Source organism: Stegodyphus dumicola, chromosome 3, assembly GCF_044657685.1.
Source record: "Stegodyphus dumicola isolate Sdum_Otavi_A_Nest chromosome 3, ASM4465768v1".
Lineage (NCBI taxonomy): Eukaryota > Metazoa > Arthropoda > Arachnida > Araneae > Eresidae > Stegodyphus > Stegodyphus dumicola.
In genome coordinates this window covers 184,348,681-184,360,715 of record NC_140770.1, presented here as the reverse complement: position 1 = coordinate 184,360,715, position 12,035 = coordinate 184,348,681, and the positions used below count along the sequence as shown (strand labels likewise).

General features: G+C 32.0%; 1 protein-coding gene across 2 annotated transcripts in view; it reads left to right on the top strand.

Annotated features, from left to right (window-relative positions):
• eIF4G1 (eukaryotic translation initiation factor 4G1) overlaps positions 1–12,035 on the top strand; it is a 163,443-nt gene that overhangs the window by 44,963 nt on the left and 106,445 nt on the right. The window contains exon 1 of one of the 2 annotated variants that reach the window (XM_035362889.2): positions 2,594–2,835. The exons of the other annotated variant lie outside the window; for it this stretch is intronic. Within the exon in view, the coding sequence (XP_035218780.1) occupies positions 2,826–2,835 (10 nt within the window). The 5' untranslated portion in view covers positions 2,594–2,825. Of the gene's footprint in view, positions 1–2,593; positions 2,836–12,035 lie in introns of those variants that run through there. 2 annotated transcript variants of the gene reach the window in all.

The following is a 12,035-nucleotide window of genomic DNA, read 5'->3' as shown; positions in this document are numbered from 1 at the left end:
CTCCCCTTGCTGGGCTAGGTGTGTCACCTATCTCACGGCAATCCTCGCCAAAAATCTCACATGATCTCCATATGTACTATCTATTATCCAGAAGTTCTGAGTCTGTAAAGCTAAACTTCCCCCCTTAATTTCGTGGAATGGCGTTTTATCTGTGGACAACAAGTTACACATTTACAAAGCCATATTGATTCCCATGCTTAGTTATACCTACTTTGTTTGGGCATACTGTTGCAAAGCCAACCTTGCTGTGCAGAATTGCAAGAGACAAATCACCTACTTCCTGTCATTTGTCAAGAATAATGTAATCCATGACGAATTGGGCATAGCACAATTTCGTACCTACTTTCATCACCTGGACACATACTATTTTCCGTTTGAATCTTAGGAACTCAAACAATAACATCATTCTTACCTATAATAATTACTACAATTCCTGTAATTATGTGAAATGCAAATTTTGTAATATTTCTTATTGCTTCGTGATTAATGTGTTGTGATAGTCGCCTAAAATTGTTCCACTTGCTTGTGTAAACATGTATGTGCTTTGATTTGTACGTAAAGAACTTTCGGCGTTAACCTCATGTCATCAATTTATCACCACCTGTTACATTTTATGCGCCCGGCAATGCCCTTATATGTCAAGTAACTCCTTATCAACAATTATTGGGACCATACAATATTTCGTAATAATTAATCAGTTTCGATGGAGATTAGACCACGAGTCTGAACCCTCGTTATGAAATAAAAAGTGGGTGGTGTATTTGATTATGGCAAAACAGTCGAGGGCTATCTGCCTAAGGAGAGGGATGCGTTCGTGGAGGACTTTCTAAGGAAAACTGACTCGTATACACGTTACACGTGGGGAGAACCACGAAAACGCCCATTCGCGGGATTCGAACCTCGGTCCGATTTTACCCCTCGATCACAGTAGGCAACAAAAAGCGGGAGGAAAACTCGCAGTATTGGAATTCGGACATTGGTCTGGTTTAGTTTATTAGCAAAGCACACTAGGGCTATCTGGCTAAAGGGAGATGTGTCTTTGTAGGGGGCGTTCTAAGACAAACTGGCTCGTATGGACGCGGACTCTACTGGAGTAAAAGATCTAGTCGGATTGTTATGGCCGATTTTGTAGTAATATTGTTTCTGTTAATGTAGATATTGTAGGCACAGTATTACTGTTAAATATTATTTGAAATTTGTGACTTTTTATAATAGCTTTTATTTACTATAATGAAGGTAATATTTATTAACTGGAATAATATTAGATAACAGATGAAATGTTGTAAGTAACTTTAAATATTGCTGTGTTAATAAATTGTTGAAGTATTTGGTCATAATTCAAGTAAGTTAGTGTGTTTAGCCCGTTATTCACTGGATGCTATGAAATTCTTCTGACTGCCTTATAGTTATGTAATAGTTATATACTAAATTGTTTATTTCTATCGAATGTATCTATGAATTCAATCATGATAATGCACATAAAAACTTCAATATGAATTAACTAAATATTGTTGCATTTGTGTTCATTAAATTGGCATGTAGTAATATAATATTTCTAAAATAAGAGAGAAAGAAGAGTTCTGTATATTTATGTGGTTGAAATAGTATCATTGCTTTTTTTTTTTTTTTTTTTGCAATATTTAAAAAAAAAAAAAAAAAAAAAAAAAACCTGCTGCAGTAACGACATCTAGCGATAAAATCGATGAATTGGATCCTTTTCCATAGGATTGATTTGCGCAGGTTGTGGTATAACAAGAAAGCTGGAAAATACTTTTATTTGTATTTATTATTTTTAATGGCTTTTGTTTACGGTGATGGAGGTAAGTTTCGGATAATTTGACTGGTTTGGAGAGAATGGGAATTATAGCTTAAAACTTTATGCTTTGCAGTAAATCACAGGTTTTTCTAAATTCATGTCACATATGTCGCATTTTGTACTGGTTGGAAAAGATGGAAATTATTTGCTTAGTAAACTGCTGACTTGAAGGAAGTAACAGTTAACGAAATACATTGCAAGTGATTAATGTAGCATTTTTTGAACAAGAGAATAATTTCATGTTTTGGTCGTAATTTGTTAAGTTTTTGCATCATACTTTAATTAAATAATCAGTATTTCAAGCGTATTGTTTAAATAAAATGCTAGCTTGATTTATTTCGCTTGCTCTCATGATTATATGCTTGGTATAGAGATTTTTCAGCGTGTTAGTTTTGTATGTCTACTCCGAAAAAGATGTATGTGTGAAAATTTTTTGCGTTGGAAATTATTATCGTCAGTTTTACAACTAAAATTAAAAACCTTTGTAAGAAAGAGTCTTGTTTAACAAATATCGTTGTGTAATTCAGACTTTTGTAATTTCTCCTCTTTTTTAAAAAAATTTGTTTCTATTTATTTTTATCTCATGGTTTAATTATTACTACTTTCATTTTATTAATTTTTGTGTCTAAAACTTATAAAATTTACTTATTAAATATTTTAAAATGATACGAGAAATAATCGAATTTATCGATATCAAAATAGAAACCACCTTTTGGCAATGTAATGCTACAGGTATGCAAGCTCTCGTCTAAGCTGTATAACAGGAAATCGGTGAACGAGTCATACGTACGTGGCTGGGAGAAGAATTAAGCCTAACTTGCTGCCGTTGACGTTAACTCGTAATCGGCATTGTGCAGTACATAAAATATATATTACACTACATGATATCAGTTATAATTTTACCTGAGGAATGAAAATTAAACTTGAATTATTTTTATTAGTGCCCTTGTTTATGGAAAGCGTATATAGCTTTATACTCTCTGGAGAAAGGCAATGAAAAGCTGCACATATGCAGTCAAGTAAGTTCGGTATATTTTTATAAATAAAGAATTTTATGGAAAATTTTCCGCTATATTGGCAATTGTTCACCGTAAATGTGATTAATTTTTGTTCCGATCTCTGTGTTTTTGAATATCAGATGTTCGTATGAGGGGGATGATTTCTGTAGTTATCAGATCTTTCATGTAAAAAAAAAAAAAAAAAAAAATAAGCGGTGAAATTTTTTGGTTTCATTTGTACTGTTCGAAAACCGCCTATCGCTAAGAAATATAAGTAATATTTACATATATTTTGTATATCGTGAATATGCTAAGTTTGTTTTCTTGATTAGGTGTGTATTTAGTTAGTGTATTATGAGATAGTGGTTTTCACTTTCTGGCATTCAAAAATAAAAATTGGATAATCATGACGACACTTCTGTAAGAAACTGATTTTACAAACATGTATTGCTATGCGTTAATGTAGTCTTTAGTTTATTTTTTTGTTAACTATTACTTTGTTATTGATTTGCACATTTTTTGCCAACACAGATTTTATGTATGATTTGTAAGGTACTTAACAGTTGTACTATGAGTGTGGAAAACTTTGCTATTATTAATTTTTATTTATGAACTTAATGTGTTAATTTTTTAACTACTGTTACTATCTTCCAATATTTTGAGAAGGCAGGAAATATATTTTTACAATGCATTATATCATTAATTTATATGAACTTCAACTAAGTATGTTGTTGATGAGTGATCACCTTGTAAAATATTATAATTAATCACATTTAGGTGAAACTTTGTGCATGTATATGTGTTTGTTTTAATTTACAAAATTAAAAAAAAAATGATATGTGGTATCAAAATAAATTTTCTAAATGATTATGTATTATGTACATTCCTGAATTTCCGTTCGCAGTGTTCGCTGTCTTTTAAATGAAGTGAAGCTTTCAAGAAAGTTTGTTTACTCTTTTTTTTTTATCGTTAATGTAATGTTAGTGGCTTAAGAACATGAGCAATACATGTATTTAAATGCTATTATATTTATTCTCTTAAAATTTTCTTTTTATAATTTAAAATAGTGTATTTAAATTGGTTTGCAATATAGTTTTATGGTGAAAATTGATAAACTAAAAACTTCTAACTAAAATTTAAACTTTTTTCCTGAAAAAGGTATGCAGCCAATTGTTTATTTCTTCAGATATTTTTTATTTTGTCTATTAAAAATTATTCTCTGCTAGCAGAAACTGAATATTAATAATTTAGTACTTCTCCGTTAAAATTATACCACCTGACACTTTTTTTGTCCTGGTATTCGCCAGTTTCGCAACAAATTTACCAAGTGATGAATAGACACTTGTCTTGTGTTTTTCAAGAAATAGAGATTCATCCCAAAGAAAGATTGTGCTCAGATAGCATCTAAAATGTTGACAGAAGGCGAAACAGTAATGCTGCTCTCATTCATGCAAGGAAGAAAAAGGCGTTTTGAACATAAGCATGGTTATTTAATCATTACTGCTATGTGAACTCATAGTACCAAGAGTTTTGCTTCAAAAGAATCAACAGTGATGGATTGGAATAATTACTTGATAAAGGGACGGGCCAATTTCTTATCTTGTATCAAAATTGCTTGACACAAATTGTGGAAACTGATGAAAGCTTATTGAGAGAAATTTAAATTAACATAGTCTATAGTTTTCTCGTACAGTGATTTTTTTTTTTTTTTTTTTTTTTTTTGTGAAATGAACCATTAATTTTTAATCATTGGGTTTGTGTGTAGTATTTATATTTACATTGAACATTAATATAATTAAAGTAATATGCCGAACAACAGTTAGGAGTTTAAACAGTAATCAGTGATCTAGTATGCTTTGCATTTGTCAAAAGTTTGGCACATGTTTCTCAAAGTATTACCGTATATACCCGCGTATAAGTCGAGATATTTTGGGCAAAAAAAAAGACTTCAAAGTGGGGGGGGTCGACTTATACGCGGGGCCATAAAAAATTAAAAGAATCGGAAGTTCAAAAATTTCTTTGTGTAATGCAGTTGTTTTTTTCCCGCACTCGAATTGGACGACTTATCAAATAAGTCACTTACTTGAAGTAATTTCATGACTTAAATTATGTTACAAACTACAGTGGTGGCCAAAATTGTGGACACTTTTGGAAATTTTTATGTTTTTGCCCCTGAAAAATGCGAATGCCTGCGAAATACCCTCTGAATGATTATAAAATCATTTAAAAAATGTTGTATTAGCAACGAACAACGGAAGATGATGCTGTGTTTGAAAGTGAAAATGACGACGAAGGCTGTAGTAGTGATTGTAACAATACAGAGTTCGAGACTGAAAATATGTATGATGACGAGCCAATGACGACAGAAGAGTTCTATGAAATGTTTGGCGAATCTGACCATGAATCATACATTGAAGGATTTTGATTTTGTTTATTTACTAAGGTATTTTTTATCGTATATTTACTTTTTTCTCAGATGAATAAATGTAGTACTTAAAAAAATTAATAAATGTAGTACTTAAAAAAAATTTTTTCGAAGTTTCTCGATCGATTTCGAAAGTGGGGGGTCAACTTATACGCGGGTTTCTTATTTTCTATGAATTTTTTATGTCGAAGTGGGGGGTCGACTTATACGCGAGTATATACGGTAAAAGCTTTTTTTTCTTTCTTTTCCTATTTTTGGTATTTTTCTGTTAATAAGTTACCACTTGGCATCAAACATAAACATTGGCATAATAACTTTATGGCAACAATTATAGTGATGCATAAAGCTTCGTGAAATAATTAACTTTTTTATGTATAATGAGTGTAATATGTGTGCAATGCTGAGGTTGTGCATTATACAGAATTTGTGCAATTCTCTGATGTTTTTATTTAAAAAAAAAGAAGCACCATACAACGTAAATAGACCACCACATTTGGCAGCTGTTACCCTGTTAACAAAAAGTATTCTGTGTTTTAAATTGATAACTAAATCATGTATAACGTTTTTATCTTAGTAATGATTCTAGCCTAGATGGTATGTAGTAGCAAAGGCTGACTGCACATGCCATAGATGGCCCAGGTCTAAATCATGAACAGCATGTAGACAGTTTTGACTGTAATGCCTGTGTAGAATGCAGGCTGTAAAAGTCTGTTAAATCAGGAAGTTTTTTAAGGATGTTATTAAAGGTTAGATGGGTGTAAGATCCTTTGATTCTATATCCTCTAGTGCTGTTGGTCAAAACTGAGACATAGCTCAGATTGCTTTCTCATAAACTTACTAAGTATTAATCCAGTCTTAGCCTTAAGGCACCAGAAATAGCTTATTTCGCAGAGTTGCAAAACATTGGTATCAATCAAATATGGATGGCAAGGGCACACAAGGGCTGTCTGCAAACGAAGAGCTGACTGTGAAGGAAATAATGGCTAATAGTCACATTACGTGTGAAAATGCTATAAAAACTTCATAGAGCTATCTCACTTAATGGAATTAAAATTGGTTTCTTTTTGGATGCTGGTAGCCTGCATTTGTTTTTTCTCTTAGCTTGATTTTTTTTAATAACATACTAAAGTAATAGCAATTATTTATGAGAGAAAACATTGTCATGACAGCGTATTGTGACAAATATATGTTATGCAAAGAAACGTGACAAATTTTTTCTTTGCTTTCTTTCCTGTATGCAAGATAAGTGAAAGATAAGATTCCTTATGAATCTGTTTCCTTCTTGTCTGTATAATGTTTGAGTAGTTTTGCCATAATTTACAATCTAAGTAACAAATTTAGTATTCTTAAACTAATCTTATACTTTTCAGTTCTGGGAAGCACTTCCGCAGAGAACCCGGTAAATGTAAACATCGCCAACTTTGGCGATAATAGTTCAAACCTGGTAACCTAACCCAGCGGATTTATCCTATTCGCTTGTTCGAAGTTTGCAACCATTCCTCTTGCGTTCATTTTGTTGAATTATCACTGTCGTTGTTCGCATTTGCAGATTTATATTATTCTTCTCTTATTTATTTTTTCTGAATTTTTTAACAACAAATAGATAGAAATATTTTCGTAGATAGATGCCGGTTCTCGGTTCGGGATGAAAGGAAGAAAATACGGCGGGAGGGGTGAATGCTAATTTGTAACACGGCTGTTCACGTTGTGTTCTTAATTATTAACAGCTCTAAGAAACAGCAATTTAAATAACTAAGTAATGCTTTTATTTTTATTATTGGTTATTGTCATCTAAAATTATGAGAATAAATCAATTTTCTGGCGTAAAAATTTAACAAGATAATATATTGTTAATGCTTTTATAACAATAACCTTTCAGAGGATGGCAGGTGTGACATAAATAGATGATTAAGTTGAAATAAAAAAGATTATTGATTATCTAAGATGACAGAATAGTTTGATGCATCACCATGGTCATCAAAATTAGCAAACCACTGCTGGTGTAAGGAATATATTGTTTTCTGTGTTAACTAGAATTTAAGACAATTTTTTTTTTTTTTTTTTTTTTTTTTTTTGTTTATCACGTTTAACAGGTTAATTTCAGTACATTAGTACTAATTTATATTTTTCAAATGAATTTTTATTTCCGTTATAAATGCTTATATATTGTCTTATACTTAATGTATTCTTTTCTGTGCTAACTTGAATTTAATACAATTTTTGTATATCACGTTTAACAAGTTAGTTTTACATCTACATGCTTATTATCTGTGAATTTTTACTACCTTAATATATTGTTTAATATATTATTTTGTCTGCTAACTTGAATTTACATGCACTAAAAATCACATTTACAAAATATCACGTTGTGGCTCGGCTCATCGCCGATGAACCGCGAGCTTGGCGAGTAAAAATGCAACAGCGCCAACAGGTTCCCTGCGGATGAAAACCCCAGTTCTGTAATTTAATGTGTGCGATAAGTAAGATAATAAAGTGATGGTAATTATACAGTGGTGGCCAGAATTGTGGACACTTTTGGAAATTTTTATGTTTTTGAACTTTGTATGCTTATAGAAAACATTACGTTTCACAAAATGCAAACTTGTATATATCATTTTAAAGAAAATTTATTACTAAATTCAATACAAAACACAAAATTCAATTATTTGCAATAAAAAAAGTTAAACGATAATAGTTATCGATATACATTAGATAGTGATGATTGCAGCGAGTTATCAGTACTTGGTAGGGTACCCTTTATTTTTGATTACAGCTTCACATCAATGTTTCATTGAGCTGACAAGAGTTTTAAGCTCTTCTTTCATTATTACATGATGCCTGGAAACAATTATAGACTCAATTAGTGTTCCCTTTTATTTGATGTGCGCCTCATTCGGACAAGAGTTTTCAGCTAATCTTTGGAATATGGTAACAGGTAGTTTGATGACATTTTGGTAGGCGATAAAGGTTACTACCTAGGACTTTGGGAATAATGTGAGAAGTACTCAGTTCCGATTACGCATTATTTTGTGTGAGGGAAATGAGATATCATGAGATATGTCATGTGACATTAATGGACGAATTGCAGTTCTTTAATCGGAAAAGGGGGGGAAATCTGGAAATTTTGTATTTAGCTTCATTCTGTGTTGTGTGAAACAGTGTTGGTTAATTTTTGGATCCCATGGCCCTATCTAAAGTGAATTCGAAATGGGTATTTAGTGGGATAGAAAGGGGTAGTAATAAGTGATTTTTTTAAGGTTGTGCGAGATAGAAGTAAAGATTGCTTATTAAGTTTTATTAAGCAGTATATTCTACCTGGTACAATAATATCTGATTGCTGGAAGTCATATGTCTGTTTGGAGGGTGAAGGTTTTCAACATCTTGCTGTGAACCATAAGTATGATTTTAAAAATCCTGAAACAGGCGCACATACGATTGCTTTTTTATTTAGCGGACGAAATAAGAAAAGTTTATCCGCCACATAATCAAGATTCTGAAGAAGATTAGGTTAAGTTAGTATTTTTAATTATTTGAGGATATTATTTTTATGCATTGTTGTAAATGTAAGGAGTAAATAAAGTAATATGGTATTATTGGAAAATTGTTATTAGCAATAATTAATTATATTTTAATTAAATGATAGTTATTTTGTGAATTATATGTTTGTAGGAATTTGGTATATGTTTCAGTGGAAGTAAACGTGCATGGCAGTAATTTAAGTATTTGACACTAAGTATTTGCAACCATTTTTAATGTTTGCGTTATGAATTTGTTGGTGACGTTTATAATAGATAATTTAGAGGTTAAAGTTTTTGGATATTTTATTTATTTTTACGTGCAAATGTTCATCCTTGGAAAGGGTATATACTTTTTCGCGATCAGGTAATTTCATATATGTCCTTTTTAGTGGATTTAAAGATTCACAAAATTTTCATGCATTTTCGTGAAAATTTTCTAATTTATGAGAAAAAAGCAGTGTACATGGTTACAGTGAAGAGTGTGCGCAATGCCACTTTTGTGCAATTCTGGGATGTTTTTTTAAGTAAAAATAAGTCGACGTGTACATGGTTTAGTTATATTTTAATTAAATGATAGTTATTTTGTGAATTTTATGTTTGTAGCAATTTGGTATACGTTTCAGTTGAAGTAAACGTGCATGGAAATAATTTAAATATTTGTCACTAAGTATTTGCAACCATTTTTAATGTTTGCGGTGTAAATTCGTTGGTGACGTTTATAATAGATAATTTAGAGGTAAAAGTTTTTGGATATTTTATTTATTTTATACATAGAAATGTTCATCCTCGGAATGGGTATATACTTTTTCGCGATCAGGTAATTTCATATATGTTCTTTTTACCGGATTTAAAGATTCACAAAATTTTCATGCATTTTCGTGAAATTTTTCTAATTTATGAGAAAAAAGCAGTGTACATGAATATAGTGAAGAGTGTGCGCAATGCCATTTTTGTGCAATTCTGGGATTTTTTTTTAAGTAAAAATAAGTCGACGTGTACATGGTTTATGTGTATGTGCGATTCTGAAAAACGCGGCAAGAAGTTTGCGATTCTGCACTTTTTCCCAATTTTGCAGTTAATATTTGTCATGATTAAGCAGTTTTGTTCCATAAAATTTCTAGCATAAGTGTAATTCGGATAGCAGATTGTTGGAAAAAGTGTTCAGTAAATAAAAAGGAAAAAAACATGTCTCTACTTCGTGAAGACAAAATGGTGGCGAAAAAAAATAGAGGGTTGCTGTAGCAGAGTTGGTCGCCAAAAAATCGGCAAGTTACCATAGTCCAAAGATTAACCGAGTTTTCAAACGGTGCCACAAATTTTCGATAGGATTGAGGTCAGGACTTTTTCCTGGCCATGACAACAATTTAATGTTCTTTGTACGAAACTACTCTTTCGATATTTTGGCCGTGTGGCAAGGAGCAGAATCCTGCTGAATAGTTAACGAAGCATTGTTGGGAAAGAGATCTCTGATGGAAGGTAGAAGTTTTGGTTCTAGAATAGTGTCAATGTATTTTCTGGCATTTAGTGTCCCATTGATGACATGAAGGCGACCAATACCATCTGCTAACATGCAAGACCAAATCATAACACTAACTGGGTTCTTCACAGTTGCTTGAATGCAGTCAGAATGTAGCTCTTCTCCTATTCTACGTCTTACATATTTTCGCCCATCACTACCGAATAACGATATCTTAGTTTCATCACTCCATATAACTTGTGACCACTGATCATCTGTCCAATCAATGTGTTCCTTTGCCCATTGTAGTCTTTTTTTCGTTGCTGAAAATAATATAAAGATAAGGCTTTTTTTCGTGGAATTTTACCTCTCAGTCCAACATCTGTTAATCTTCTCCTGCTTGTTCTTGAACTGACAGAAACACCAGCATCATTCAGATCACTTCTGATGGCCGCTGATGACATTTTTCTATCTTGGAGACATAGTCTTTTTATTCTTCTGTTATCAATAGATGTGGTGCACCTTTTTCGGCCTTTTCCTTCTTTGTTTTTTATTGAATTTTTCTCCTGATATCGTAAACAAAACTTTCAGACTCCAGATGTAGTTACTGAACCACCTACCTGTCTTGCAATTTCAGCATAGGAAAGACCACTTTCTCGTAACACAATAATACAGTCAAAAGTCGTTAATCCGGACTCGTAGGGACTTCGGCGATTCCGGATTATAGATCATCAGTTTAAATCTGGTAAGATGGCATGCAGAAATTACAAAATTAAAAATATGAAACCGTAATTTATGAAATAAAGAACAATTATGATCTAAAGGGTATCAAAATTTACAAAAAGAAAAGCTTAATATTTATTTGTTTACTTTATTAAACATTTCTTTTAATGCAAGTTGTTTAAGTTGCTTCGTTTCATGTGATAATACTTTCTCTTTAATTCTATTAAACAGACATAATTTCTTGTTGAGTTACAAAGTTCCGCTGTTCAAGTCCTATAATTAATGTGTCGAGAATACCGACTAATTTGTCAATCGAAATTTTTTCGTTTCAAAAACCTCTGTTACTTTCTTCACTATCGGAAGCGAATTATAATGACAAGGAACTTGTTTTAAATCATATCAAAGACACAGTACATCGAGATGAAATACTACGTTTAGTAAGAAATTATAAGCCAAATAAAATAAAAACATCTGCCTTGAAGATAAGGATAGTGCTGAAAAATCAACTTCCAATTCATTGCGTGCCACGGCGTTCCCCCCGCCGAGCAGCGTGAAATTGATAGACAGATTTGGGATTTCGAAACATACTTTCGCTTTAGATCTTTCGCATATTAGCAAATATATATCGGAAATTCTATTTGATATAATCGAAAGTTCAAGCTTACTTTTATAAAATTGCTCTAACAGTCTGCAAAAAATAATAAGCCGGATCCAATTCGAAGATTAAGGAACAACGCAGTCTTCAATATTAACTGAATTAGAATTTTAGCTTATACCGTCCATTATACATTAAACGCGCATGCGTAAACGTTTGATGCACACGCGCAGATGCATATTCGCAGTCGTAAAGGTCTTACGCGCATGCGTAGAAAGTTTGTAGCTTTGAGGTCCGGATTATGGGTGTCCGAATTAACGACTTTTGACTGTATTACATCTCTTTCTAGGTGTCCAATCTACTCTTTTATTTGATGTCACTGCTTATTGACTAAATATTAAAAATTTTTACAAAAATTCCTACTTGTAATTGCAGTGTATAAGAAACTGGTCCTCCTTTTACAGAACAAAGCAAAATAATGAATTGTTTCAAGTGTAAACATGA